The following is a 22,719-nucleotide window of genomic DNA, read 5'->3' on the forward strand; positions in this document are numbered from 1 at the left end:
GGCGGTTCCATTCCCCGTATCAATTGCTCGATCGCCTCATAACCGCACACCCTGTTTTATATGGGCCCCACATTTTTAGTCCGAAAACACAGTCGGACAGGTAGACAAACATCCTGTTGGGGCCAAACAGCTGATTGGCGTCTGATTAGGTTACCGGAGTCTGTCGTGCGGGGCGATTCGAATTCCGCAGCGAGCAACGCGTGTGACGACCTCTTGCGTGGCGACTTGAGATGACGCCACGTCATCGAACATGGAGCGCTTAAATGCCCCCTTGCCCCGTTCCTGAAATCCAAAGCGACTTCGTGGTGCTTCGTCGAGGGACGGAGTGGAGATGAGGAAGCCCCTGTCAACCATTGCCAATGATCTGCTTAATAGATGTGCAGAGTAATTCTCTCTTCCTTTAACCTTGTGTTAGTGATTGAGTACGTGCTGCTTTGTCTCTGGTATGTTGGGTTGCATTAGGATCAAAAATCACGACTTTTCCCAGGGATGTCTGCCCAGATTTGCTCTTTTCGAACTCTCCAATTTGGATGTTAATGTTAGTGAGAATGGCGTTAATGTTTCTATTATATTATAAAGAATGATGATGATGAAGCAGTTGATGTGATTTTTCTATACACAGTGGTGAGGAGAGGAGGAAGAACACTAAGAATTATCTTTTTGGTTCTTGTTCTTGTTCTGGAGTGAAATTTCACACAAAAATTCTTACTTGGAAATGAATGAGGTTAAAGATTGAGATGAGTCAATGATTTCTTCCCATCTTCTTTTTATATTTAACTTTGCTCTGATAGATGAGTTAGTTTTCGGGTCCTGTGACTTGACCACAGTCGCATCTGTGCACCATCCGGTCTAACAGGACATTTCATGAGCAAATGCTGGCTTCTGCTCTGGTGTTATCATCAAAATGCCAACTTCTGAAAACATGGAACACCAAGGACAAAAAAATTTGAATCCTAAGCTATCTTTTGTGACAAACTTTGAATTTTATATCCATTGTACGACACCACCACCAAACCAAGTCATGATGATCGAGTATTTATGATCGACTATATGAATCTTTTTTCTGTCATTTAGTCAAGAGAAACACAACTATTATTATGCTCTATTATCTAAGAGCAAAATGCATATCTTCATTTTTATCATCGAATGCTTTCTTTTGAGTCATTTTGAAGCACAAATTTGTACAAGTAAAATAAAAAAATTACTCCGGTCAGCCATAGATGAAGATCTGAAGGACACAAATTTAAATCTAAATCTGTCTAGAATAGCAAGTGCTATGCTCCTTGCTTGAAAGGCAAATGGTCATGGAGGGGGGAGAAATTACACAATGATCTCTTGGTTCCAATACTAAAGAAAGGTAGTAAACATTCTTCATGGAACATTTTGGTCCATGTGTCTGTGAAAGCATTGTCAATTAGTATCTTGTTCTTAGTTGTAATTTTGTGTCTCTCTTTGGCTCAGTCTGTTCTTACAAAATGTGGCCATATTTCTAAAAGCAAGAATGTTGTCGTCTTTGGTTAATACAATGAGTTTGAACCTTTCAGGACATTGGACACTTCAGTTGATTCCCTGATTGAAGAGTTTGAGCAGGGATTGAAGCCTGCAGTAGATAACTACTCTAGGAGGTTAGTAGAGTTCTGCTGCTCAAAGACAATCAAAAATATTTGTCCCAGGGTCGGGGAGAGGATCAGTGATGGATCGATCAGCCGATTTACTTATGATATGATGCTAGCATGGCAAAACCCCAGCACAACTGGTTCAGAACGTTCTTCGGTTTGGATCTCATTCCTCGCTAATTCCATTGTTCTGCATCCAGAGAGGTCCTTGTGTTTTACTAGTTTAGCAGGCTACACGATATCAGGATCTTTGTTTCTTAGTAACAATAGAAGAACCCTCATATGGCTCAATATCTTTCCATTTCCCTATTCTAGGAGAGACTTGCAAAGGAAAAGGAAGATAAAAGGATACCTCTTGAGGGAAATGTGGGGCAGATTGACGATGATATCCCCTTATTTTATTCAGATATCATGCCTCTCCTTGTAAGCAGCCTAACTAATGTTATGTATCGTCTGCCACTTATTTTTTAAGGTCTGGAGTGTCTTCAAAATTTTATTTGTTATCCAACAGGTTAATGAAGCGCCAAGTGTTGGAGAAGATGCATTTGTATGGTTTGCATGCTTAATTCCTTTGGTTGCTGATGTTGTCAATGCACGGTTCACTTTTGAAACTCTTACAGCACCTACTGCCAGTCAGCTCCATTTTCCTGCTTACGATAGATTTCTCAAGGAAATAGACAAGTATGTAATTCATCTCATCTAGTCAATAATTGTTCTTATTTCTTACAAATAATACCTAGTTTCTGGACGCTCTTTTTGCTCGTTTCCAACTGGGTTTAATTGCATCATGTGAGGCAACGCAATATGGATTCATCTGCTTTGTTGATTAGATTCATGAAGAAATACATCCACGGTCAAACAGAAATTAGCTAAAGGATTTGAGTAGACATGTTACATTTATTAATTAAAGCAAATGATATTAGCTTTGTGGCTCAGCTGATAGCAAGCTAGGTGTTGCGAGTCTGAAAGTTAGCTTCTTTAGATATTTTGCCGTTCTTCTTTTGAGCTAATTTCAGTAATAGCAGGGTTATGTTAGTTCTTATCATTATCATTCTGGGCCTAGTCAACAGCAGATGTTCACACAGTTGCAGATATAATCGGTACCGGTCAACATATGCATATATGATAGCCCAAAGAAAATAGCAGGGCCCTCTTAGCTTTCCTCTTTCTGCTGTTGCATAAAAACTAACTTTGAGCTAAGAGTTTTTGCTTTCATTTAAAGGTCTTCTGAGGTAGAATGGATATTTTGTTGCATTTAAAGTAATATTAATGTGATCTGGGACTTTTTGGGTGGTTTAAGGTAAAAAAGATATGAACTTGATCTAGACCAATCAGTTACCAAATTTAGGTGGAAAATACAGAATTATAACTCTAGTCTAAGAACTCACTAAGGAAAAATATTCCTGCAGGATGACCTGCATTTATATTAATATGATAGCCAATAATAGATCATGTGCCTTGGTGGCCTGCGCCTGCAATGTGTATTGTCCCTTTTGAGCTAAAACTACTGAGATATCAATATGCTCATCTTTTTGACTCTAGATCTGGCATGTTCACAATTTAATGATTTATTTTTAATTCAATCAGAGTATGTTGAAACCTTCCAGATAATATAGCCATGTTGTTATATTACATATTAAGGTGTAAACTACATAGAACTATTAAAATGCTTAGTTTTTTCCTAATTGTTCAGGTGTATTGAGTACTTGCAGAAACAGGAAACACCAACTGGAGTTGATTTATCTGAGAATGAGTTCATTTTGCATGTAGAGGGCACTTCAAAAACACACAGAGTGGTGCGACACATAGGGGCAACGAGTTGGCCAGGTGATTTTTTGTAGCTTTCTATGTCGTTCTGATGTTTGCTGGCCTACCTGTATTATACAATTTTCACTGCCAAAAAAAAAAGAGCAGTCCTATTTATTCAGTTTCAAATACTATTTGATAGGTAGACTTACCCTTACCAATCAGGCCCTCTACTTTGAGGCATCTGGCATAGTGTCATATGAAACTGCCTTAAAAATTGATCTGTCAAGAGCTGATGCTGGTCATCAATTGAAAGAAACTTCAACAGGGCCATGGGGGGCTCCCTTGTTTGACAAAGCAATAGCATATGAGTCTTCTGAGTTGTAAGTGTTTTTTCTACGGTGATCTAGATTGTATACATCATCAGACAGTAGAGCTTTATTATGTGCTCTCTGTCAGATTGAAATATTGGGTGAGAATTTTTTTCCATGACAATCTTGTGAAAAGAATACTTTTATGCTATAACTTTTCAGATCAGAGCCTTTGGTGCTAGAGTTTCCAGAGATGACTAGTTCCACTAGACGCGACCACTGGCTCACTCTGATAAAGGAAATCATCTTGCTTCACCAGTTTACATCAAAATTCAATATAGAACATCCGGTGCATGTATGGGAGATTCATGCAAGAACAATTCTCGGTGTCTTAAGGCTTCATGCGGCAAGAGAATTGCTGAGAATTTCACCACCTGCTCCTGCTAACTTCTTGATATTCTCATTGTATGAGGACCTTCCCAAGGGGGACTATGTATTGGCAGAATTAGCAAATGCCGTGAAGCAGGCAACTGGCTTAAGCCCATGCACTGCAACATCCATACTGAAGGGTTTGAACTTCTCCGAAAGTGTTTCCTTGTCGAATAGGAAAGACGCGTCCGAAGAAGAAACAAGCAGTCAAGCAGACACTCTGAAATCTTTGGAGACAACTATTGATCAAGTGAGAGAAGAAGTCAAGGAGGTTAGTGTAGCAAAGGCTACTGTTGAAGAGATGAAAGAGGAAGGAATCAGTGACAGTCTTCTTATACTAGTTGTAAGCTGCTTCAAACACTGTGTGTGTGTGTGTGCATATTCTGAGGACTTCATACATGACTAGATGACCTACTCTGATTTTCACAGTTGGAAGTTTCTTCTTGAACTCAAGAGGTCTTTACGTTCCTTTGTTGACCATTCTGCAGGAGTTGGCGAGTTCGATAAAGAATGTGGTGCCTTGGTTACAAGTGGTTGTATCAAGGGAAAGACCAACAATCACACTCTTCATGATTGGATTGGTTTTGGTTGTCATATACAAGTAAAGATATGCTTCTCAGTGCCCTGAGTAACCTGCATTAGTTCTTATCTTCATGAAACTTGTTGTTGTTGAGGTGCTGATGACATTTCACCCTATCCTACCTACACGGTAATCGTTTTTTCATTCTGCCAACAGGGAGTGGGTTGGATTTGCAATTGCTGTGGTATTGATGTTGGTAGTCGGAACGATGTTATGGGCCAGAAGGAACAGAATCGGAGAAAGGCACAAAGAAATTGTTGTGAGCACATCCTCAGACAAAACAACCATGGAAAGCATTGTTGCAGCTCAGCATAGTCTGAAGAACTTGCATGAGATCGTCAAGACGACGAATATCGCCATACTGAGAATATGGTCGATACTAATTGGAAAGTCTCCAAAGGTACGCTTTCCAAACTATGATTCCATCATTATTTGCTTCCCACGCATTACGGCGATTGATGTGTCTAACAGCAAGCAAGTGTGGTGATGTGGGCGATGATTGGAATTGCGGTTCTACTGATGGTAGTCCCATTCAAGTATATACTCATGTGGTTAGTGCTGTGCTTCTTTATAGCTAATTCGAAGATTGCAAAGTACATGTCCAGTGAACAGGGAAACAGGCGGCTGCGGGAATGGTGGGAGTCGATACCGATCATCCCAGTTCGAACCATAAGCAGCCCTCCATAAGAGAATTGTACGACTGGCATTATATGATAGATGAAGTTGATGTATTGATGTACATTTCACCACCTTGCATCTTTCTTTGACATCAGGATTTTGCTTCATCGTAGTTTATTCCATCAAATCTTTAAAAGCCTGTCTCAAATGCAGGAACAAACTGCTATCCGGCTGTGAGGTCGCTTTCTTTCCTGAAGATGGAAAGGCTCATCTTCTGCTTGGCTGTTTTCCATCTCAACAATTACAACTTGTATCTTGTGATGATCTTCATGTAGGTTTTTGTGCGTGAGACTGCATGCAACTTTTTCATGGTGGTCTTTGACATCACTTAGCTACTCTCAAGTGTAAATCGTAGTACTCTTTCATTTCAATTATCATCTTCTTGCTTTGTGGAAGGGAAGTGTAATGAGGTCGTAATCATGCCTCTTATTGAATCCAGATAGAGCAAAGAATGCCCCGCAACTTGTGACCTCAACATATACATGCGAACCACAAGAAAAGAGGCTATGGTGGAATGACTCACAGGGTTCTCCTTTTATATTAGGGTTGCTCACTTTGATCCTGGATCTTGTTATAGACAGACAGAGATCTAAATTTCTATGATCTCTCAAGGAAGAAGAACAAGTATTTGTCATTCGATGAGCTTTTATCTTCATTACACTGTGTGTGAGGAAATTTCTTTCCACTGCTATACCAAGCATTAGATCCTGATGTGGAGGATCAGCAGAGTAATTGTAGAATCCAAATCTAAGTTCGTCCCCACATGAGCAGTGATGAGAACAAAACACAAATAAAGCATGCATTCAAGAAAAGCTTCGAAAAACTACTTGTTGCAAGAATTTTAGTCTAACAAATAATAGGTAAAAAAAGAAGATCAACTCGAGTAGGTTTCTGCTTCAGTTACCCTAAAGAAGAGGGTATGACATGCATGAATGATTCTATGATGGCTTCTAAGTTTAAGGATCGAGATGATGAACAGAAAGAAAAAGGAGATCATCATATAGGATTGTGCTATTCAGTGTCGACTTGAACTCATCGACTCTTCCAAGTCCAGCATGCTCTTGTCGGCTTCGATCCAAACCCGATGTTCGATCCTATCGTCCCACATGGTGCGGAGTTTCTTCCGCATGTTCAATGGACGATTGGGATAGTATTTCTCGGTCTTCATGGAGAAGTGCTGCAAGTATTTGTCTGATCTCGTCAAGGTTATGGGGAAATAGACCTTGTTCATCACCTGCCCCTCCGTCGATCTCACCATGTCCGCCATCCATCGACCCACGTAAATAGTCCGATCCTCCAAGCTCCTGACCTCCTCCTTCAGAGTCAACGAGGAATCCACCCTGTGAACACAAACCCTAGTGCAGCAACCCCCGATGAACACCACATGCAGCTCCCCCTCAAACTCCGTCAGGTAGGTCTCACAATCCGCGTAAGTGAAATCTATGATCACTTCAGCTTCTCGCAATGTGCTTTCCCTCGCGTCGAAGACGCAGACCCTGAGGTCGTACCCTTGGCAATAGAAGAGATGGCCGCAGGCAAAGAGCTCGTAGATTCTGGTGAAGACGAATGTCTCGGCGAAGATGCGGACCGTCCATCGATCATCGCCGGGGCGCCATGTCAAGACCTCTGTGCCACCGAGCAAGCAGTTGAGGATGACGGCGACGCAGTCCGGAGCGGTCGGTGCGGCGGAGAAAGCAGCCGTGCAGTTCTGAGGGTACAGGACGCGGTTGGTCGGGGGAAGGTTTATGCAGGTCCTCGTTGAGGGGCGGAAGAAGAAGAGCGAGAGATCGGTCCGCCGCAGCAGAAGCCAACCAGCTTTGGAGGAGAGGACATCGACTCCCGCAAGTTCCGGGAAATCTACGTGGATAACCGCGTTGCGTGAAGGGTCGATGATCCTGCACTCGCCGTTCTCCGGCAACATGAAGAGTCGCATGGAGCGGGCGCCGGGGCGTGGCGGCGGCGGACACTGCCGCCAACTCCTGCAGACGGCGGTGCAGCGGACGTAATCCTTGTGGGAGAGGCGGGAGACAATTTCACCGAGAACGTCCATGTTCGGGTCGCTCCATAATCGTCCGGCGCCCTCGCCAGTCGGAGATGGTTTCGGCCATGATCTGCAGAGAATAATACTCCACGATAAAGATGACAAGCGAAGGATCGAAACAACAAGTACAATGATAACAAGTAAATATTACGATCTTTTATTGCTGATCCTCTTCTTCTTCTTCGACTTTGTTCGTGACGGTCTACTCGTCATGCTCGCCCAACGTGAAGGTCAAAACATCCAACAGCATAAAATATAGCGGAGAAGCTTAGAATTTTATGGAAAGATTTTAGCCTATATATTATTTCTTTCCTAATCTATCTGCAAACTATGAAATCCTTTCAGACTCGAATGTGATTATCCCTTTCCGAGAGGACTTATTTGAAAAAATTATTATTGAGTAAAGAATTTAAGAAAAAAATATTAAGAGAATTTCTTGTCAGCAAATTCATCTATTAAAATTTCTTAATATAAACGTATTGACTGACGATATTAATCAAAATCTAATTAGAATCTTAATATATGTTGATCGGAGATACGACCTTCCCGTGAAATAGGTGGACTTCCCATGTCATGCCTATCGCTCTTGCACAGTCACAAAGATCGGACGAGATGCACGCGTGATAGCTCCACATCGTTCCCACAGGAGAACACAGGAAGGTGCCAAAAGCCGCCCAGCTCATCATGTCTTGTTCGACGTGACCACGGCAGGTCCGGAATCTGCAACAGTAGCTGGAGAAGTAGCGGCTTCCTCCTCTCTTTCGATCTCAGGTCAACATATGCTTAATCTATTAGGGGAAAGCCATGTTAGCACAGTTGTTGGGAAAGGTGAGACGTCGAGGAGTAGCAAAGTCCTGAGATGATGATGATGATGCCTGTGTAGGTTCCCATGAACCGATGCTTCGTGCTTTGATTTCTGCTGGGGAAGAAGATGATGGCAGCTTTCCTCGGTTTCATCGTATCATTATTCCAAGCTTCAAATTTTTCTAAATGCATGTGGATTTACTTCATCTTTATGACGATCTAAACTCAAAAATCAAAGTCTATTTTGAGGCTAAACTATCTACTAATATGGAGTCGATGAATGTCTTTTATTCCTATTCATGGGAGACTTCTTCTTACAAGTTCCATCATGCATCAGTTGGACTCAACCCATCAAACAAATATTAGAGAATGTGCAGAACGTGCCCATTGCATACTCTCCGTGGTCTTCAACACTCAGTCAACCGAGTTTATACTCACGACAAAATATTGGTCTATTTTGTTGCATACATATATATGTATATATTATTCTTCCAAAGAAAAATCTTTGATGTAACAGGATATTAATGTCTGATAGCGAAGATCTTGTGCTCATTTCGAGAACAAATTTTCTCCGGGCCAAAGACAAGTATAAAGTTTTGATGTGGAAACGCAAAATTAATCTCAAAACTTAACCCTCAAAAAAGAGATATTTAGATAAATACTTCTGAATTTTCTTTTTTGTAGTTAAATCTTCTCATAAAATTTACCCAAACAATTTTCACTAAAAGATAAAATATATATATTTTTAGAAAATGGTAACATGTAACATAATTATCATTTCTTTCCTTTTTGTCTTAGTTCTTCAACATGGTAATGATCATCATTTCATAAAATATATCTCGACATACACGAAAAAGTTCCATCTATGGTTTGGAAAACTATAAAGCGGAAATTTCTCATCATATCTCAAGCTGGCTTCTACATATCACGCAGCCTTTTCTCGTATATTATTAGCTCATTATAGGTTTGTGTCTCTCATGAACAGGAGACTTGGATCGTTGATGAATCAGTCATGTGTTCCCCAGTGATCCTACTCGAGCATCAAACCCTATTGTCAAGATTCTTCCTATATGTGTCTGCGAACTGGACGGAAAGAGATGGAAGACTTATCCTGCCATATCATTTTATGATGCATCAGTCCATCGTATATCACTCTCCCAGCAACTGTTGTGTGAGTACAGTTCAAACCAAAATATTTTCCGAGGGAACTATAAAGAAAGAGGGACATTAAACGTTGCTTTATGTGTGAGTGGAGACAAAGAAATAAAAAGGAAAACAACTGATGTATATATTCTGTGTTAAGACTAGAATAACACCATAAACGAGCTCCTCAAACAAGCTAGCCAACCAGAACTAGTCGATCGAGCATTATGTATGTGTATGTCGTGTGTTATCAGGATATGATCTGCTCAGCCAAAGCGCTTCACGAAGAATCACCAGGAGGACCAAGCACTTGGATTACCAAATTGTATCTATTGGCCATTCCTGCTCGCTCCTCTCGATACGAAGCTGAAAGCAGCTGTGGCGATGGGTGGTGGTGCACTCCGTCGTAAGTGACCTTGACGTTGCTGGGGTCCGAGGGAGGCCATTCGACCCTCTTCTTCGCCTTGCATCCCTCTTCGCGGCACTTGAAGTAGCTTCTATGGCGAAGAACATGAAGCATGGAAAACCAGATAGACATTCTTTTCGTATACATATCGAGCAAGGCAGTTGGTTCAGTTGTTTACCTGTTCTTTCTTATCTTTAGAATGAACTTTTGCCCATACTTTCTCCATGCATACCCATCTCCAGGCATCTCAAGGCTCTGACCCACTGTACCTGTTCCTGATGGATCTTGTTCTTCGCTGGCCTCCCCTTCCCTACAAAATCACCCTAGAGTGCTAAGGATAATTTGCATCGCTTTGTTAGATGCTTTCGAAAGCTAACCATTGGTTTGTGATGCATGAATGAATGATAAGCGCATAATAACACTCGCATGCCATACAAAAAATTGGAAGTATTTTCAATCACACAGCATGATTCGAAACGACGATTCCCTTCAGCAATTATAGTTACGGAAACCTAAAACACACAGTCGGACAATACTTGAAAAGGGAAGATGCATGCTCATGTTTACCTAAAGCTTCCATGCAGGGTGCAAGCTGAATCAAAACCTAAAAGCGAGAAGAGAACCGAGTCCGTCACTTAGCAAGCTCTATCGTAGATACAGATACATATCAGCTGTATGGAGGAACAAAAGACAGAAAACGCAAGAAAAAGGAACCATCGAAATCCAGGATGCATGGCCGTAGATAAAACCATGACAGTACTGCGGCTGTTTTCAAGACACCAAAAGGAAGATGAAGGTAGAAGGATCGCATACAGATAAGCTGTGGGTTGAGCAGCGGCATCCATGGGAGGACTTGTGCTGCGACCTTGAAAACTTGTAGAAAGAGAGTTTTTATGTGGTACTACTTAAAAGGGTGAGAGCGGAAAGATGAGAACGGTGGTGGTGGGTTTTCTTCTTATCACAATCTCAAGGTTATGTTCGACGGTCACGACTTAGTCGTCACTGGGTTACGTCTGTCACATCGTCACTCTGCTCCCCCTGCTTCTGAGAAGCTGGCAAAAGGAAGGAATGGCTTGACAGAAAGAAGAGTGGGGTCTGATGCAGATCGATGGAAGGCAGCAAGCAACCCAGTGGTTTGCACCACATTAGTCGTCGTCTTCTCGTTGTTAGAAGAACTAGCGGTCACAAATTTACGTTGACCCATCCACCCTCGTCTCCGGGAGTCGTCGCTCCTGAGCACCGGATAAAGGAACTTTAATGCGGCTTTTCTCGACTGTGGAAAACATTACAGGGTTGATGGAGAGGCGTTAATAATAGCTAATGACGTCGCTTAATAAGAGGTTTACCGTTGACAGGAGATTTGGCCGACATGGGTGCGTCAAGATTAGCAAAACTGATGCGGCTACATCGGCGCCCTTGATCGAAGGCGGGACCACGCACCGGGGAACATACATTGGGAAATTGTCATTTTACGCTTTGACCCCTTAAGTTCTGTAAATTTACATTTTAGGTGCCCGTAATTTGCACCGTCAGATTTGTTTTGATTGGTTTGATCCGATGCAAATGGTGTCTGTATGAATGCCACATGGACAGCACACCGAAGCACATGAACGGGCTCGACTTTGAGCGCGCGTTCGACACGTTATGAAATCGATTGAGCCCGTGTTTGGTTGGGCTCATTCGTTTGCGCCTCTCCCGTCCTCCCCTACCGTCTCTTTCGCTTCGACGATGGCGAGCGGAAGATGGAGGGCGGTCTGTGAGCGAAGGATAAGGGCGCGAGCGGATGGCGATAACGATCGGTAGTGACGGCGTCGAAAGCGTACATGTTCCTTCTCTTACCTTTCGTCATCTTTTTCTTCTTTACCAATCCATCGAGTGGAGCGAGCTACAGCTTGATTCATTGTTGTTCATGTCAATCGCAAGTTAGAGGTACACGAGCGCTCGTTCTGAGCTCGAGCTGAACGCCGATCAGTGCCCAACCAAACGTCTGTTCTAGGCTTGGTTGAGAGCCCTAGTATACATAGGGGTAGACATCCCTAATGTTGTAGGGTATTTCTACAACCTCGATACGTGAGACTTCTCTGTTTGTTAATTTACTTTGTAAAATGTCTTCTCTTTTTTACCTCCGATAACCACACTCTCCACCTAATTTGATCTCAATAAGAAGTTGGTCTTTGCATATACTAACTACTTTTGGAGTGTGATTATTAGAACTCAGAAATAACAGAATCTAGGATGCAGTAGGAAAGAAGTAGTAATGCAAGTGACACATGTTTTTTTTGCATCCTTTTAAAAGTTTTGCGTCAGGAAAGTAGAAACACAAACAGATCAATTCAAATTTTATATCACTTTCATTTGATAAAAAAAAATATTCAGTACAGACGTATGTTTTAATCTTTGTTACATCATTATATGTAACAATAAAAACCAAAAAATAAAATTTAAAATCAAGCTTCAACATATCCAACTCCTCACATCTCTCTAAAAAATCTGTGTAATAAAAAATCAGCATTCTTTCCAAAATCAGACTTCAAAAAGCTCTCCACACATCTCTCTATAAATGGAAAAAGAAAAAGAGAGATTTTCTAGCATTAGAAAAACAAGAAATAAAAGAAAAAAAAAACAGAAAAGGCAGAGGGAAAAAGCCACACGTTCCAACATCCAAAAGCATTGCACCCATATCGTTCTGCATTCCTTTTCTTTCGCTTGAAAAAAAAAAAGCAAAAGTGATATCCTCAATCTTTGTGCTGTTGCAACAGGAAATGGAACTCTGAATTCTGTCGGAGCAATGGTGGTGGCTCCAAGTCGGAGAGGTTCATATCAATCAGGGATCGCAATATGTCATCCAATGAGAATGGTATGCTGCCATTGAAATTGTTTTGTTCAGTTTAGGTATTTATATTTTGTTATACGACCACGGAAAGTGTCATGAAAAGGCATTCCTCATGTTGTCTCACATGAAAAGAGACTGCTTATCTTACCTTGAATCATCATCCAACAGAAAAGAGTTGTTTGGCATGTTGATTGAGTCATCTGTCATCATAGTTCTCATCTTGGAAATCACCTGAAATTGAATATGTTTATGATGTAAGAAAGTTTTTAACTTTTTTCTCTATTGTTGTGTTCACATTGGATGTCAGCATATGTTCTTGAGTCAGTAGAAGAGATATCAAATAGGTTAAAGTTCATATTTTAATTACTAGATCATCTCAGAGGACTTCAAGAACAGAGGAGATGTTGACGGAGGGATTCAGTAGGATGAATATACTCACATCCTGAGATAAACCATGTGTGCCATATTTGTCATCCCAAAACATGGTACCAATTCTATAGATTTGAGGAACACTCAAGACCTGGAACCAATCAATTGATCTTGTCAGATCCCAAAATTCTATAATTTTCAGTGAGAATTTAGCTTCTGACTTACTGGGCAGAGTTCGTTTGTGATCTCCTCCAAGGATTTGTGGGACTTCTGATGCAAAACCTGCCCAGGATAAGGTGTGCTTTGTTTACCTATCTGTGTAAAACTATCTGTAATTCATGATGACACGATACTGGACGTACCAGAAATCCAACTGCCTGTCTTATGTGTTGAAGCTCATCCCATGAGGTTCCAGCAAACTGCAAATAGATGGTTAATATTAGTACGGTTTTGGTAGTTCCGATATACCATTGTTTATTTGTTCTTTTGTGCATTTGAGCCAGTGTTAAGTGACTAAATGTGATGCTTATTTTGCTGACTTACTTGTTCTGTTGTTCTGGAGCACCATTGTTCCAACTCCTGTAGTCCAGCCTTAACAAATTCTGCATTGCTAAATGAGCAGCATTCTCGGCGGAGTAGCAAGCTTTACACAAGTTGAAACAGCAATACATTTATATGAGATGTGAATCTCAATTTCTTTTGTTCTCTTGTTAAAATCCAGTGCTCATCTGTCCTTTTTTGTCATTGTAAACAGCACATAATAAAGGAGATTAGGAATGGGTACCTGTTAAATAATTGTACATTGATGAATGCAAACACTTGGCTAAAAGTCTTCCGAATTATCATGGAAGGCACCTGCAACAATCAGATTGGAAATGTTATATTGTAGAATAATGCATATTCCAATGTTCTTAACTGTCCGCAGTTAGTTTTTAACATGTTTCTTGATTCCTTACATAGTTTTCATTGAATACAGATAGCATTTGGTCCAAACTCTTGACAATGCTTTGCCAGTGTATGCTTGAAGCTTGCTTTGCTACTAGATTGGAATGAATGCTTTTAGATGATCCCCGAATTGATCTGGCTTTGGAAGGTCTTGGTGCCTGTAGATAATTATATGTCACCAGATGTAGGTGTTACTCGTTACTACCGTACACATGGTCCTCGGATATACCTGTATGCACATAGTTAAGAATGGACTGATCTCCTTCTTCAGACTGTCTCGTATCATTCCATAGATCTTCTCAACATAAGCTGTTAGTTGTTGCTTAAAAAGTAATGCTGGATACTTAGCTTCGATCCTTGATTGGTCTTCAGATTTACCAACCATTCCACTGTAGCCACTTGAAATCCCCATTCCAGATGAAGATGAGCGGGTGTTCTGAAATTATATTTTGGCCAATGATTTATATGCATCAAAATTAGTAAGAATTTTGACAAAACTATATAGTTTGGAATCAGAAATATACTGGGAGCCAGTCTTGTTTTGGGCAGACAAAGGATTAAAGAAAAGCAATAATATGTGATTCAGTAAAACAAATTTAAATTCTTGGTCAAGTATCTTACTCGTGCCATTCTACTGAACAGTGTGACTGTTGTTGCTCGATTGCGGTGTGAACCTGTAGTTGATGCATTGCTTGCTTTAAGTGTTTTTTGCAGAAGAAATAGAAGGGTAGATGTTGTTGACAGCCAATATGCCAGTTCACCAACATTCTCCTGGTTCTGTTAAAAGAAACCAAAAGATTATACATAGTGGAGTTTCTTATTTGCAAGGGAAAGAATTTTTGTGAGAGTTGCTTATGCTAAAGTTATCGCTCACAACCTCAACAGATGACCTGATTATTTGTATGATCCGATCAAATATGTTTGTCTTCTCTGCTTCAAATGAGTGCCACTGAAGCAGTGATTTGTAGACAATACATGCTGTGGTAGGCCTCTTCTTGTCAAACCTCTTATATTCCGTGAGACACTTGATAAGCGCATCATGATTTTCCTGTAAGTGTAGAACAATAAAGCATGTGATTCTGAGGAAGGGAAAACCAGGGATATCTAAGAACCCAGAAGTTCATATTAGGTACAGATGATGTAGAATGATTAAGGATTTAGGTGGTCTGTGCTACTACTGGTGTCACTCTCCTATTGGATGATAGTAAATACCGAGAGATCTACAAGTATGATGCAAATGTCAATCCATTATTATCATTATAAGTTTAGGATCTTAATGCATACCTGTTGTCGATCAGTTAGAGACTTCTGTTTACTTAGAGCTGGTGCAAGGGGTGCTGCTGCTGGCTCCTGCAAGTGGAATTTTATCAGTCAAAGTTGCAATTTCTGCACCAGACTCAAATTTGATATCTTTATATTCATTTACGTAATTAAGCCGTGACTTTTTCTTGAACTGAGATAATGAAATATTTGCATAGGTTGCAATTTATGTTACCTTGATGACTGGTGGTTGAATAGATTCAGAAGTAACTGATGGCTGATAAACTACTGCAGGTCGATTGCGAAGCAACTGATTCTCTGACTCCAATGTGCTGATCTTGCCTTCGAGGCTGAAGAACAGTTCCAATTTATAAATCAAGCTCTTTGCGAAGTCATTTTAGAGACAAAATATCAATTCATAATGTAAGGGCACGTGCAATTCCATATCAGGTGACATACCTTTTAATTTGTTCTGATAAATCTTCATTTGATGAAGCAACCAAGGCTTGTTGTCTCAGAACCTTGTTTTCAGACTCTAGGCCAGACAAATTTGTTTCAAGTCTGCATGACCAAATAGATAATTAACAGTACTCCACAAAATACATTTTGTTCTTGATGCATATATTTATAGATTCAACCACATCAAGAAAAGATGGACGACATCCGTATCTGTTACCTCTCTATCATCTCTTGCAATTGACTGATTTTTGAGTTGGACTCTTCCGTGCCTTTTAGTAATTCTTCCACCCTTTTCTGGACCTCTGTATATTTTCCCTCAAATTCGTCAGCCTTGGTCTTGAATATACTTAATTCGTCCTGTAGAGAGTCAAAATACATTTTCACTGATGACAAAACATGTGCCCTATTTGTATGCATACATGATACAATATTCATAAATCTAGATGACCAAATATTGCTTTCTTTTTGTTTTCAATTTGGTTCATGTAAGTGTTACTTGTTATTCAAAGCGTAGGTTATTTGAGCAGAAGTGTTACTTGTTATATATACTTTAGGTACTTTGAGCAGAATTATGGAAACTCAATGTGTTCTTTACCTCTAGTTCTCTGTTGCGGCCTGTAAGCAACTCTAGCTTGGTGTTATCCACCACTGGGACCTCTTTAATAACAGGTGGTGCTTGTTCAATGGCTACCCTAGCAGCCTCTTTCTCTTTGATGATTGCTTCATGGGCTTCATCAAGCTTCTCTTGCATTTCTTGTAATGCAGTTTGTAATTTTGCAATTTCTTGCCCTTTGGCTTCTTCAGCATCAATCTACATAAATTCTCCTTAGATTTGTTTTGTAATAAATATGCTGCAGATACTATCTGTTTAAGATGACAGCATACCCTCATATGCTTTTCAACATCTAATCTCCAGGTGAGTTCTTCGACCTTCTTTTCAAGCTTGTCCTTGGCTTCTTTGAGTGCTCCTGTCTCTCTTGCAGCCTACAGAAACATTTTGTCAGTATTTGTACTTCTCTTCCATAACATCCAACAAACTGTAGACAAGGTACATATTGTATATCTAAGAACAGCGTACCATTCTTAACTTTCGAAGTTCCTTTCTTCCAATGCGCCCTCTCCAGAGACACTGAAGTATCAGAGTTGCCTTCTGTTGATGTTTATATGCAGAACGAGCTTTGTATAGACGCCATTGAGTCTGCAGGCCACAACAAAAAATAGATTAATACTTCTAATCAATCTTAAGGTACTTATTCAACACAATTTCCCATTAGTCGATTCCACTTACTTGTATGATTATAGCAGCGTTGGTTCTCCTTCTATGTCTGTATACATTTCGAGCTGCCATCGCTCGTAGTCCTGTTTCTATAACTATTGCAGATGATCGCAGTTTTGTGTAAGCTTTTCTTGCAGCATGAGAACGTGCATATTTCTGAATGCGGATTGAGGCATCTTCTCTCCTCATGCCTTCATATAACTTGCGTGCAAGACGTGCTGCAGATGGTAATAATGCTACATCAAGTTATCCGCAGGACTAATTTGGTATCCTATAAGGCGAATCATAGAAAATAACCTCTCCATAGTTTTTGCATTTGAATTGAGGCTTTGCGCAGTATTATGAATTCTTTTCGAGCAAGATGTGTGCGTATCTGCCTCTGAATTAGTTTGGAAGCATTAGATAAGACTTCCATTCGTCGGGCATCTAGCTCAGCCATCTGACCAGCTCTGAGGAACACTTTTGTCTTTCCTATCTGATAGCAAGATATGTGAGTGGTGTTTAGATTTAGAATATATAATTCATATTCATTTAGGTAGTTTCTATCTCTGATGTCCTTTTTCTTAGTTTATTGTTTATTCACTGAATGCACCTGATAACCTTTCAAGCCCATATTGTCACATATAGCTGCACATGCTGCTTTTTCGTCGGAGCTGCAAGATTCATTTGGTATGTGGTATTCCATCAGTATACTGAGTTAGAAAATTCATGGTTTCATGAACTACCAGAAAAACTAGTGATCACTCTCTTATAAAGGACATGTACCTGTCTACAAGATCTGGTGCAAGAATTCCAAAGCGATCAACAAATTCATCAAATGTTCTCTTTGTGGGATAGCCAGCACAACTAATCCTGATTGCCTCTAGCACACCCTAGATTAGGAGCGAAGAGGTGAAACATGAAGCAGATGGCATTTCAATCCTTAGTGCAAACATGATAATTACATAACTCCAGTGTCAAGTTTATTCACTGACCCCACATCTCAATTGGTTCAGGACATTGAAATTCTCAAAGATGCCTGGTTTTAAGACTGCATTGGGCTTCACACATCTGATGTAATGTGGTTCTGTCGTGCTCAATGTTTCCATAAGTGCTTGAAGTTGTTGCTGCAAATTTCACCTAAACAACTATCACAAAATTGAAGAAGAGCATCAGAACTGATAATATTTCAAATCTGTAGCCCTTGCATACCTTAAAGCGAGTGCCTATTGAGGAGAACTTTGACTGTTTTGAAGTTTCCTCTGCTAATGGTGGAAAGAGGTTTGCCACAAAAGGGCACTTTGAATCATTTAAAAGAGCTTGATGTTCTGCGACAACATAGTCTTTGTTCTTATCAAGGAATTGATCAGCTTGGTAAGTAACCTGTTCAATAAACTTGTTTATTTAGTTCCATACACAATTTGAATCACTTGTAGAATTACTTATCTCACGATTCTCATCTTCTTTTCCTTACATCTCCAGCATAATGGTTGATGGTGAATGCAGTGCGTGCAAGTTTTGGCTTGCTAAAACGTTTGTGGCTTTTGTATGTTTGGTACATCTTCTGAGCAAAGGTCTCGTGAGTTGACTTTGGAAACATACTGCAATATAATTTGATTGTTATCAATGCCCATCCTAATATTTGGTGACCGGTTTTAACATATATCGGTTTAGCATTTCTTAGTCAAAATAGTCATTTGGATACAGTAACAGGAAACATTTTTTTTTTCTTTTTTGGTTGCTACACAGTTGTCTCAATAAATATTTATCTGAACCAATTTATTCACATACTCATACTGAGTCTATTTTCTTTGATGACAAAACAATCATTTGTGATGACATTTTCTTGTCCAGATAATTTTCCAACCAAAAGAAAAGAAGGAAACAGATGTACCATGCTTCATCAAGTAGCGCAACTATTCCGCCGGGTTTCTGCATTGAAACAGTAAGAATCAGTCATCAACCTTTTGTTCATTAATCAAGAGTATATCTTGCACAGATAGTTACTATAGATAGCATACCTTTTCTATGAGATCCAGGACATCTTGGTTATCCACAAATTCTACATAACTCCAGTTGATTTCTTCCCTCGTGTATTCTTCTTGTTCCATCTTGAATACATGCTGTATATACCATAATTAGAATAATTAAAGATGTCCTTTACGTTAATCAAAGCATCATTGCAAATGAAACTAAGTTATACATAGTTACATACTTGATTGAAATGTTGTTGCAATTTCTCATTAGTTAAGTTGATACACAGTTGCTCAAAACTGCCAGGAAATTCACATTGTAAGATAAACTTGATGTTAGACATGTAAAGGTTGCCATAATGTGATCAATGCACCATTTACTTACAAAATTGTAGCTTACCTATTAATCTTGAAGCTCTCAAAACCATATATATCGAGCACTCCAATAATATTTTTTGCATATGGATCCTGACCGATTGAGTTGTTGATCTTGTCAACTATCCTGCCATGATGTTTGGAAAAATATTTTCACAACAAATGCATTCCTGAAAACCTGTTGGAAATAGAAATCTTTGACAATCCAAAAAAATTAGGTGAACCCGTCTTCTATAGATTGTTATTATTGGCAAGATTGTCTACAAGTTAAATAACTGAGATTAAGCATGCAGAAATTTCGCTAAAATATAAATGAAAGTTGCAACATATGTAATCTTACCAGTCAAATAACCTTGAGTAGACCGTCTTAGCCAAGGCATCACGGCTTAGTGCAGCAGACTCTGGATCAAGAGGCTTTGTTATTTTTCCATCTGGTGTAACAATCACACGCTTGCAAAGAGAGTCCTCAAGTGCTTTCTCATCACACCTGAGAGAACCGTCATCTTTAGCACGTAGCAAAGAATAAACTTAAAACCCTGGAGTGAAATTTATTATGCACAAGATTCTAGTGTCACACATTAGCAGCTCTGTAGCTGTTTTAAGATGGCTGACCGATTTCTCATCTTTCAATTTTGAGGAGTCAATTTCCTTTCCTTTGTCAAAATTTATGTTCCCCAGGTGCAGAATTGCAGCTACTACACGAAAAATAGCTTCCTGTATATGGAAAAACCAGTTGTGCCAAATCAGATGCCACTGGTTTTTTTTGTGAAGTTCCCAAGTCAAAAAAAAAAAGAAAAAAGAAAAAATCAGACACTAACCTGCTCGTCCTGACTGATTCCCACCACATCCATTGCATTTCTAGTCTCCAGGTATTCCCTGGCATCATCCACATTTGCTACTTCATAACAGTTTGTTTGGTTTAGATAATGGAATGTTCTTGGATCTGCTACCTTGAACTTCTTCACATCCTGAAAGAAAGGAAAAGACACGAATAACCACACTGGATCGTAAAATTATGTTCTTGAGAATTCACTGTTTAAACAAACAGGACACTGCACGTAGCATGTTGTTGTCAAGATCAGCTACATATATGATGAGATAATCAACTTTGGCTTAAAAAGAAGAAGAAAAACAAACAAGTAAAGATATAATAATGTTGAGCAGTACCTCTGGTGGTGCAGCACAGAGCATATAAAAGCAATGGTAGTTCCTTTCTGGGTCAGATACTTGACATACTCGTGAGCGCTCCAGTAGATATGTGCGGACTGCAGCTCCCGAAATCTTCCCATACTTGTCAAACTGGATCTCAACAAATTTACCGAACCGACTGGATATATATTATATAGTTACTTCTCCGTATTAGAACTCAATCGGGTAATCATTTGCTTGCAATCACAAACATTAAAGAAAATTTCTGCTAATCACCTTGAATTGTTGTTCTTCACCGTTTTGGCATTTCCAAATGCTTCAAGCACCGGATTAGACTGCATCATACAGCATTCTATTCATCAAAATTGACTAAGATTTTCATTTCTGTTTTATATACTTCATAGGGGTTTGAATTACTCATTGTGGGTATAGTGTGAATGCCAAGGGCGATGTGTCTTTTACCTCCAAGACCTGCTGCTCGACGGTTCGGCCCTCTGTACCTGATCTCCCTCCCATGAAAGCTAGATATCTCATGAGCATCTTCGTGGTCTCTGTTTTGCCAGCTCCGCTCTCTCCGCTAACCAAGATCGATTGGCTTCCATGGTCATTTATGATTGCCCTGATATTGCCTCAATGGCAGTTTCATATTAGTACACTTCAATTAGAATGTGATGATAGCACTCTGAACTCTTTACACACTACCTGTAGCAAGCATCTGCAACTGCAAAAAGATGAGGACTTAGCTCACCGAAAGCAGCACCCTTGTACTGTTCCATCATGTGGACATCATACAGATGTGGAAGTCTCCGAAAGGGGTTCACGGCTATCAATATATTTCCAGTGTATGTCTGTCGAAAGTAAATTTATATTTCAATACTTGGTTCTTCTGTTTCTAACTCCCCAAACAATGTGATTTCAGGTTGATCAGGAAGATAGAACGTACATAAATCTCATTCAGTGTATAGCGAGCTGCGAGGTTATTCAGAACTCCTGGTTCATGGAGGTAAGCCAATTTGGTCATGTCATCCACTCCAGCCTGAGGAGCCTCTGTATCTTTCGGGTATATACTCGACAGACTAGCCACGACCTGCGTAATTGATCGAGACTCGTGAGATATGCTGCTGAAAAGTATCGAGATACTTCAGGCTGGAGCAAACAATATCATCTTCCGCTATCAAAACGAGAAATTGTCGACTTCATTGTAACATTTGTCTGTTGTAGTAAATCCATCGCACCGAGAAAGAAACTGTATGATCTTATAAAATATTGTCTCCAGAAGTAGATGACCCATTTGTTGTGATACAACACGAGTAAATCGTTGCAGATTTGTATATGAATTACTAACTGGATTCCATCTTATACTACCCTCGTGGCTTGATTCTTCATGTTGATATATGATTGTAAGGTGGTTGCACAAGATGGATTCATTCATGTGTTATATAAAGTTATCGATTCTGATATAAATCTATCAATGATATGAATAATGGAATCAAAATCACTAGAAAAACAACAGTAAGACATCCCTGACAGGCAAAAACAAAAAGATCCATATACTGAGTGTCAACATACTGTCTTCCCATCGGTGGTGACTATGGTGGCGTTGCCGCCTTTGATCGCCGTGACCTCTCCATCGATCCAGGCGGCCTCGGGATCCTCCACCCACACCTGAGACCCAACGATGATGTTCACCGGCGTCCCCTGATCGACACAAGAGGATCAAAGATCCAAGCGATCAGCCAATAAACGTATGCAAACTTCCATGGAATCAGAAAACACAGTTTGATGATCAATTACTCACCATAAGTGGACTCCGAAATGTTTCTTGATCGTTCAATCACCAAACTCAAAAATCGGAAGGAGAGAGAGAGAGAGAGAGAGAGAGAGAGAGAGAGAGAGAGATGGGAAAGAAGAAGAGGAAAAGGGGAGATTGGAATGGTTAAAGCAGCGAGGGAATGAAGGTGGTGGTGGGGGTGGCGAGGTGGTGTAAGTCGAAAAAAGTTGGGAGAGAGGGAGAGAGGGACAGCGGAAACCCAACCTATCAGGAAGGCCAGGTCAGAAGCTGACGTGGAAGACAGTTATGGCGGCGGCGGCGGCGGCGGAAGTCATGGCTTTGGATTCGAAGGCCGTGGGAGATGTTGGATTTTGTGTCGCCTAAATTTCGGTGTCGGTGGCGGTTAATTCCAGCTCGCCTGCTTTAAAGCAAACAGCTTTAGATACGGTAAATCTCAATTCGTCTTTTCACAGGTTCGGAGGAGTTCATCGATCAAAACAAGATTAAGATTTAAGATCAACCGATTGGGGCGCAGCTCAAGCCGTCAACGAAGCGCCAAAAGCCGAGCCGATTGGC

The 22,719-nt window shown here is 40.2% G+C and overlaps 4 protein-coding genes and 1 long non-coding RNA gene across 32 annotated transcripts; 2 read left to right on the plus strand and 3 right to left on the minus strand.

Moving 5' to 3' along the window:
- Positions 1–196: 196 nt before the first annotated feature.
- Positions 197–5,956, plus strand: LOC135581367 (uncharacterized). Of its 2 annotated transcripts, none has more exons than XM_065097664.1 (11): positions 197–384; positions 1,545–1,773; positions 1,932–2,039; positions 2,128–2,297; positions 3,310–3,443; positions 3,565–3,745; positions 3,896–4,445; positions 4,591–4,703; positions 4,839–5,082; positions 5,154–5,418; positions 5,514–5,956. In XM_065097664.1, exons 1-10 carry the CDS (start codon positions 332–334, stop codon positions 5,367–5,369), a joined length of 1,998 nt encoding a protein of 665 aa, XP_064953736.1. In that variant the 5' UTR covers positions 197–331; the 3' UTR covers positions 5,370–5,418; positions 5,514–5,956. The 2 variants fall into 2 exon arrangements, with proteins under 2 accessions (XP_064953736.1, XP_064953737.1); XM_065097665.1 differs by having other exon boundaries at positions 5,154–5,376.
- Positions 5,957–6,375: 419 nt separating this feature from the next.
- Positions 6,376–7,410, minus strand: LOC103980057 (F-box protein At1g49360-like). The gene has a single exon (XM_009396340.2). It carries the CDS (start codon positions 7,408–7,410, stop codon positions 6,376–6,378), a length of 1,035 nt encoding a protein of 344 aa, XP_009394615.2.
- Positions 7,411–9,469: 2,059 nt separating this feature from the next.
- On the minus strand, positions 9,470–10,700 carry LOC135581374 (WRKY transcription factor 28-like). 4 transcript variants are annotated; one of them, XM_065101496.1, is made up of 4 exons: positions 10,568–10,672; positions 10,322–10,358; positions 9,933–10,064; positions 9,470–9,842 (listed from the first exon to the last, which is right to left on the minus strand). In XM_065101496.1, the coding sequence occupies exons 1-4, from the start codon at positions 10,593–10,595 to the stop codon at positions 9,629–9,631; spliced, it is 411 nt and encodes a 136-aa protein (XP_064957568.1). In that variant the 5' UTR covers positions 10,596–10,672; the 3' UTR covers positions 9,470–9,628. The 4 variants fall into 4 exon arrangements, 2 of the variants coding, with proteins under 2 accessions (XP_064957568.1, XP_064957567.1); XM_065101495.1 differs by having other exon boundaries at positions 9,470–9,845; XR_010485533.1 differs by lacking the exon at positions 10,322–10,358 and having other exon boundaries at positions 9,470–10,064; positions 10,568–10,700.
- Positions 10,701–11,417: 717 nt separating this feature from the next.
- On the plus strand, positions 11,418–21,757 carry LOC135608520 (uncharacterized). 24 transcript variants are annotated; one of them, XR_010485540.1, is made up of 13 exons: positions 11,418–11,573; positions 12,514–12,611; positions 15,456–15,611; positions 16,537–16,668; positions 16,791–16,866; positions 17,034–17,123; positions 17,204–17,565; positions 17,653–17,787; positions 17,892–18,249; positions 18,358–18,449; positions 18,730–18,820; positions 20,777–21,214; positions 21,292–21,757. It is a non-coding gene; the product is annotated as an uncharacterized LOC135608520 (long non-coding RNA). The 24 variants fall into 24 exon arrangements; XR_010485546.1 differs by adding an exon at positions 16,478–16,536 and having other exon boundaries at positions 16,604–16,668; positions 16,791–17,565; XR_010485558.1 differs by having other exon boundaries at positions 16,791–17,565; positions 20,777–20,856; positions 20,936–21,214.
- Positions 12,071–22,350, minus strand: LOC135608519 (myosin-12-like). The gene is made up of 39 exons (XM_065101494.1): positions 22,171–22,350; positions 21,942–22,070; positions 21,316–21,459; positions 21,075–21,220; positions 20,835–20,991; positions 20,649–20,707; positions 20,391–20,550; positions 20,042–20,191; positions 19,801–19,937; positions 19,564–19,710; positions 19,249–19,350; positions 19,091–19,148; positions 18,897–18,998; positions 18,770–18,807; positions 18,350–18,476; positions 18,088–18,258; positions 17,871–18,002; positions 17,662–17,768; positions 17,489–17,549; positions 17,194–17,371; positions 16,909–17,114; positions 16,699–16,818; positions 16,506–16,604; positions 16,216–16,431; positions 15,838–15,977; positions 15,621–15,722; positions 15,397–15,511; positions 15,186–15,251; positions 14,779–14,949; positions 14,523–14,678; positions 14,131–14,337; positions 13,913–14,059; positions 13,741–13,811; positions 13,500–13,599; positions 13,319–13,375; positions 13,182–13,238; positions 13,027–13,107; positions 12,736–12,818; positions 12,071–12,616 (listed from the first exon to the last, which is right to left on the minus strand). The coding sequence occupies exons 1-39, from the start codon at positions 22,171–22,173 to the stop codon at positions 12,490–12,492; spliced, it is 4,629 nt and encodes a 1,542-aa protein (XP_064957566.1). The 5' UTR covers positions 22,174–22,350; the 3' UTR covers positions 12,071–12,489.
- Positions 22,351–22,719: the final 369 nt, after the last annotated feature.

Source organism: Musa acuminata, chromosome BXJ2-3 (assembly GCF_036884655.1).
Source record: "Musa acuminata AAA Group cultivar baxijiao chromosome BXJ2-3, Cavendish_Baxijiao_AAA, whole genome shotgun sequence".
Classification (NCBI taxonomy): Eukaryota; Viridiplantae; Streptophyta; class Magnoliopsida; order Zingiberales; family Musaceae; genus Musa; species Musa acuminata.

What these genes read in the sequence shown, in the direction of transcription:
- LOC135608519 (XM_065101494.1), bottom strand. An exon ending in ATGTTGAAAAGCATATGAGG is followed by an intron (nt 16,432 to 16,505) that starts GTATGCTGTCAT and finishes GAATTTATGTAG; the next exon opens with ATTGATGCTGAAGAAGCCAA. An exon ending in GACAGGCAGTTGGATTTCTG is followed by an intron (nt 13,239 to 13,318) that starts GTACGTCCAGTA and finishes TATCCTGGGCAG; the next exon opens with GTTTTGCATCAGAAGTCCCA.
- LOC135581367 (XM_065097664.1), top strand. Translation starts at nt 332, where the DNA reads ATGAGGAAGCCCCTGTCAACCATTGCCAATGATCTGCTTAATAGATGT. An exon ending in CAGATATCATGCCTCTCCTT is followed by an intron (nt 2,040 to 2,127) that starts GTAAGCAGCCTA and finishes GTTATCCAACAG; the next exon opens with GTTAATGAAGCGCCAAGTGT. An exon ending in GCATATGAGTCTTCTGAGTT is followed by an intron (nt 3,746 to 3,895) that starts GTAAGTGTTTTT and finishes ATAACTTTTCAG; the next exon opens with ATCAGAGCCTTTGGTGCTAG.
- LOC135581374 (XM_065101495.1), bottom strand. Translation starts at nt 10,595, where the DNA reads ATGCCGCTGCTCAACCCACAGCTTATCT. An exon ending in ACCCTGCATGGAAGCTTTAG is followed by an intron (nt 10,065 to 10,321) that starts GTAAACATGAGC and finishes GTGATTTTGTAG; the next exon opens with GGAAGGGGAGGCCAGCGAAG. An exon ending in CTAAAGATAAGAAAGAACAG is followed by an intron (nt 9,846 to 9,932) that starts GTAAACAACTGA and finishes TCTTCGCCATAG; the next exon opens with AAGCTACTTCAAGTGCCGCG.
- LOC103980057 (XM_009396340.2), bottom strand. Translation starts at nt 7,410, where the DNA reads ATGGACGTTCTCGGTGAAATTGTCTCCCGCCTCTCCCACAAGGATTAC.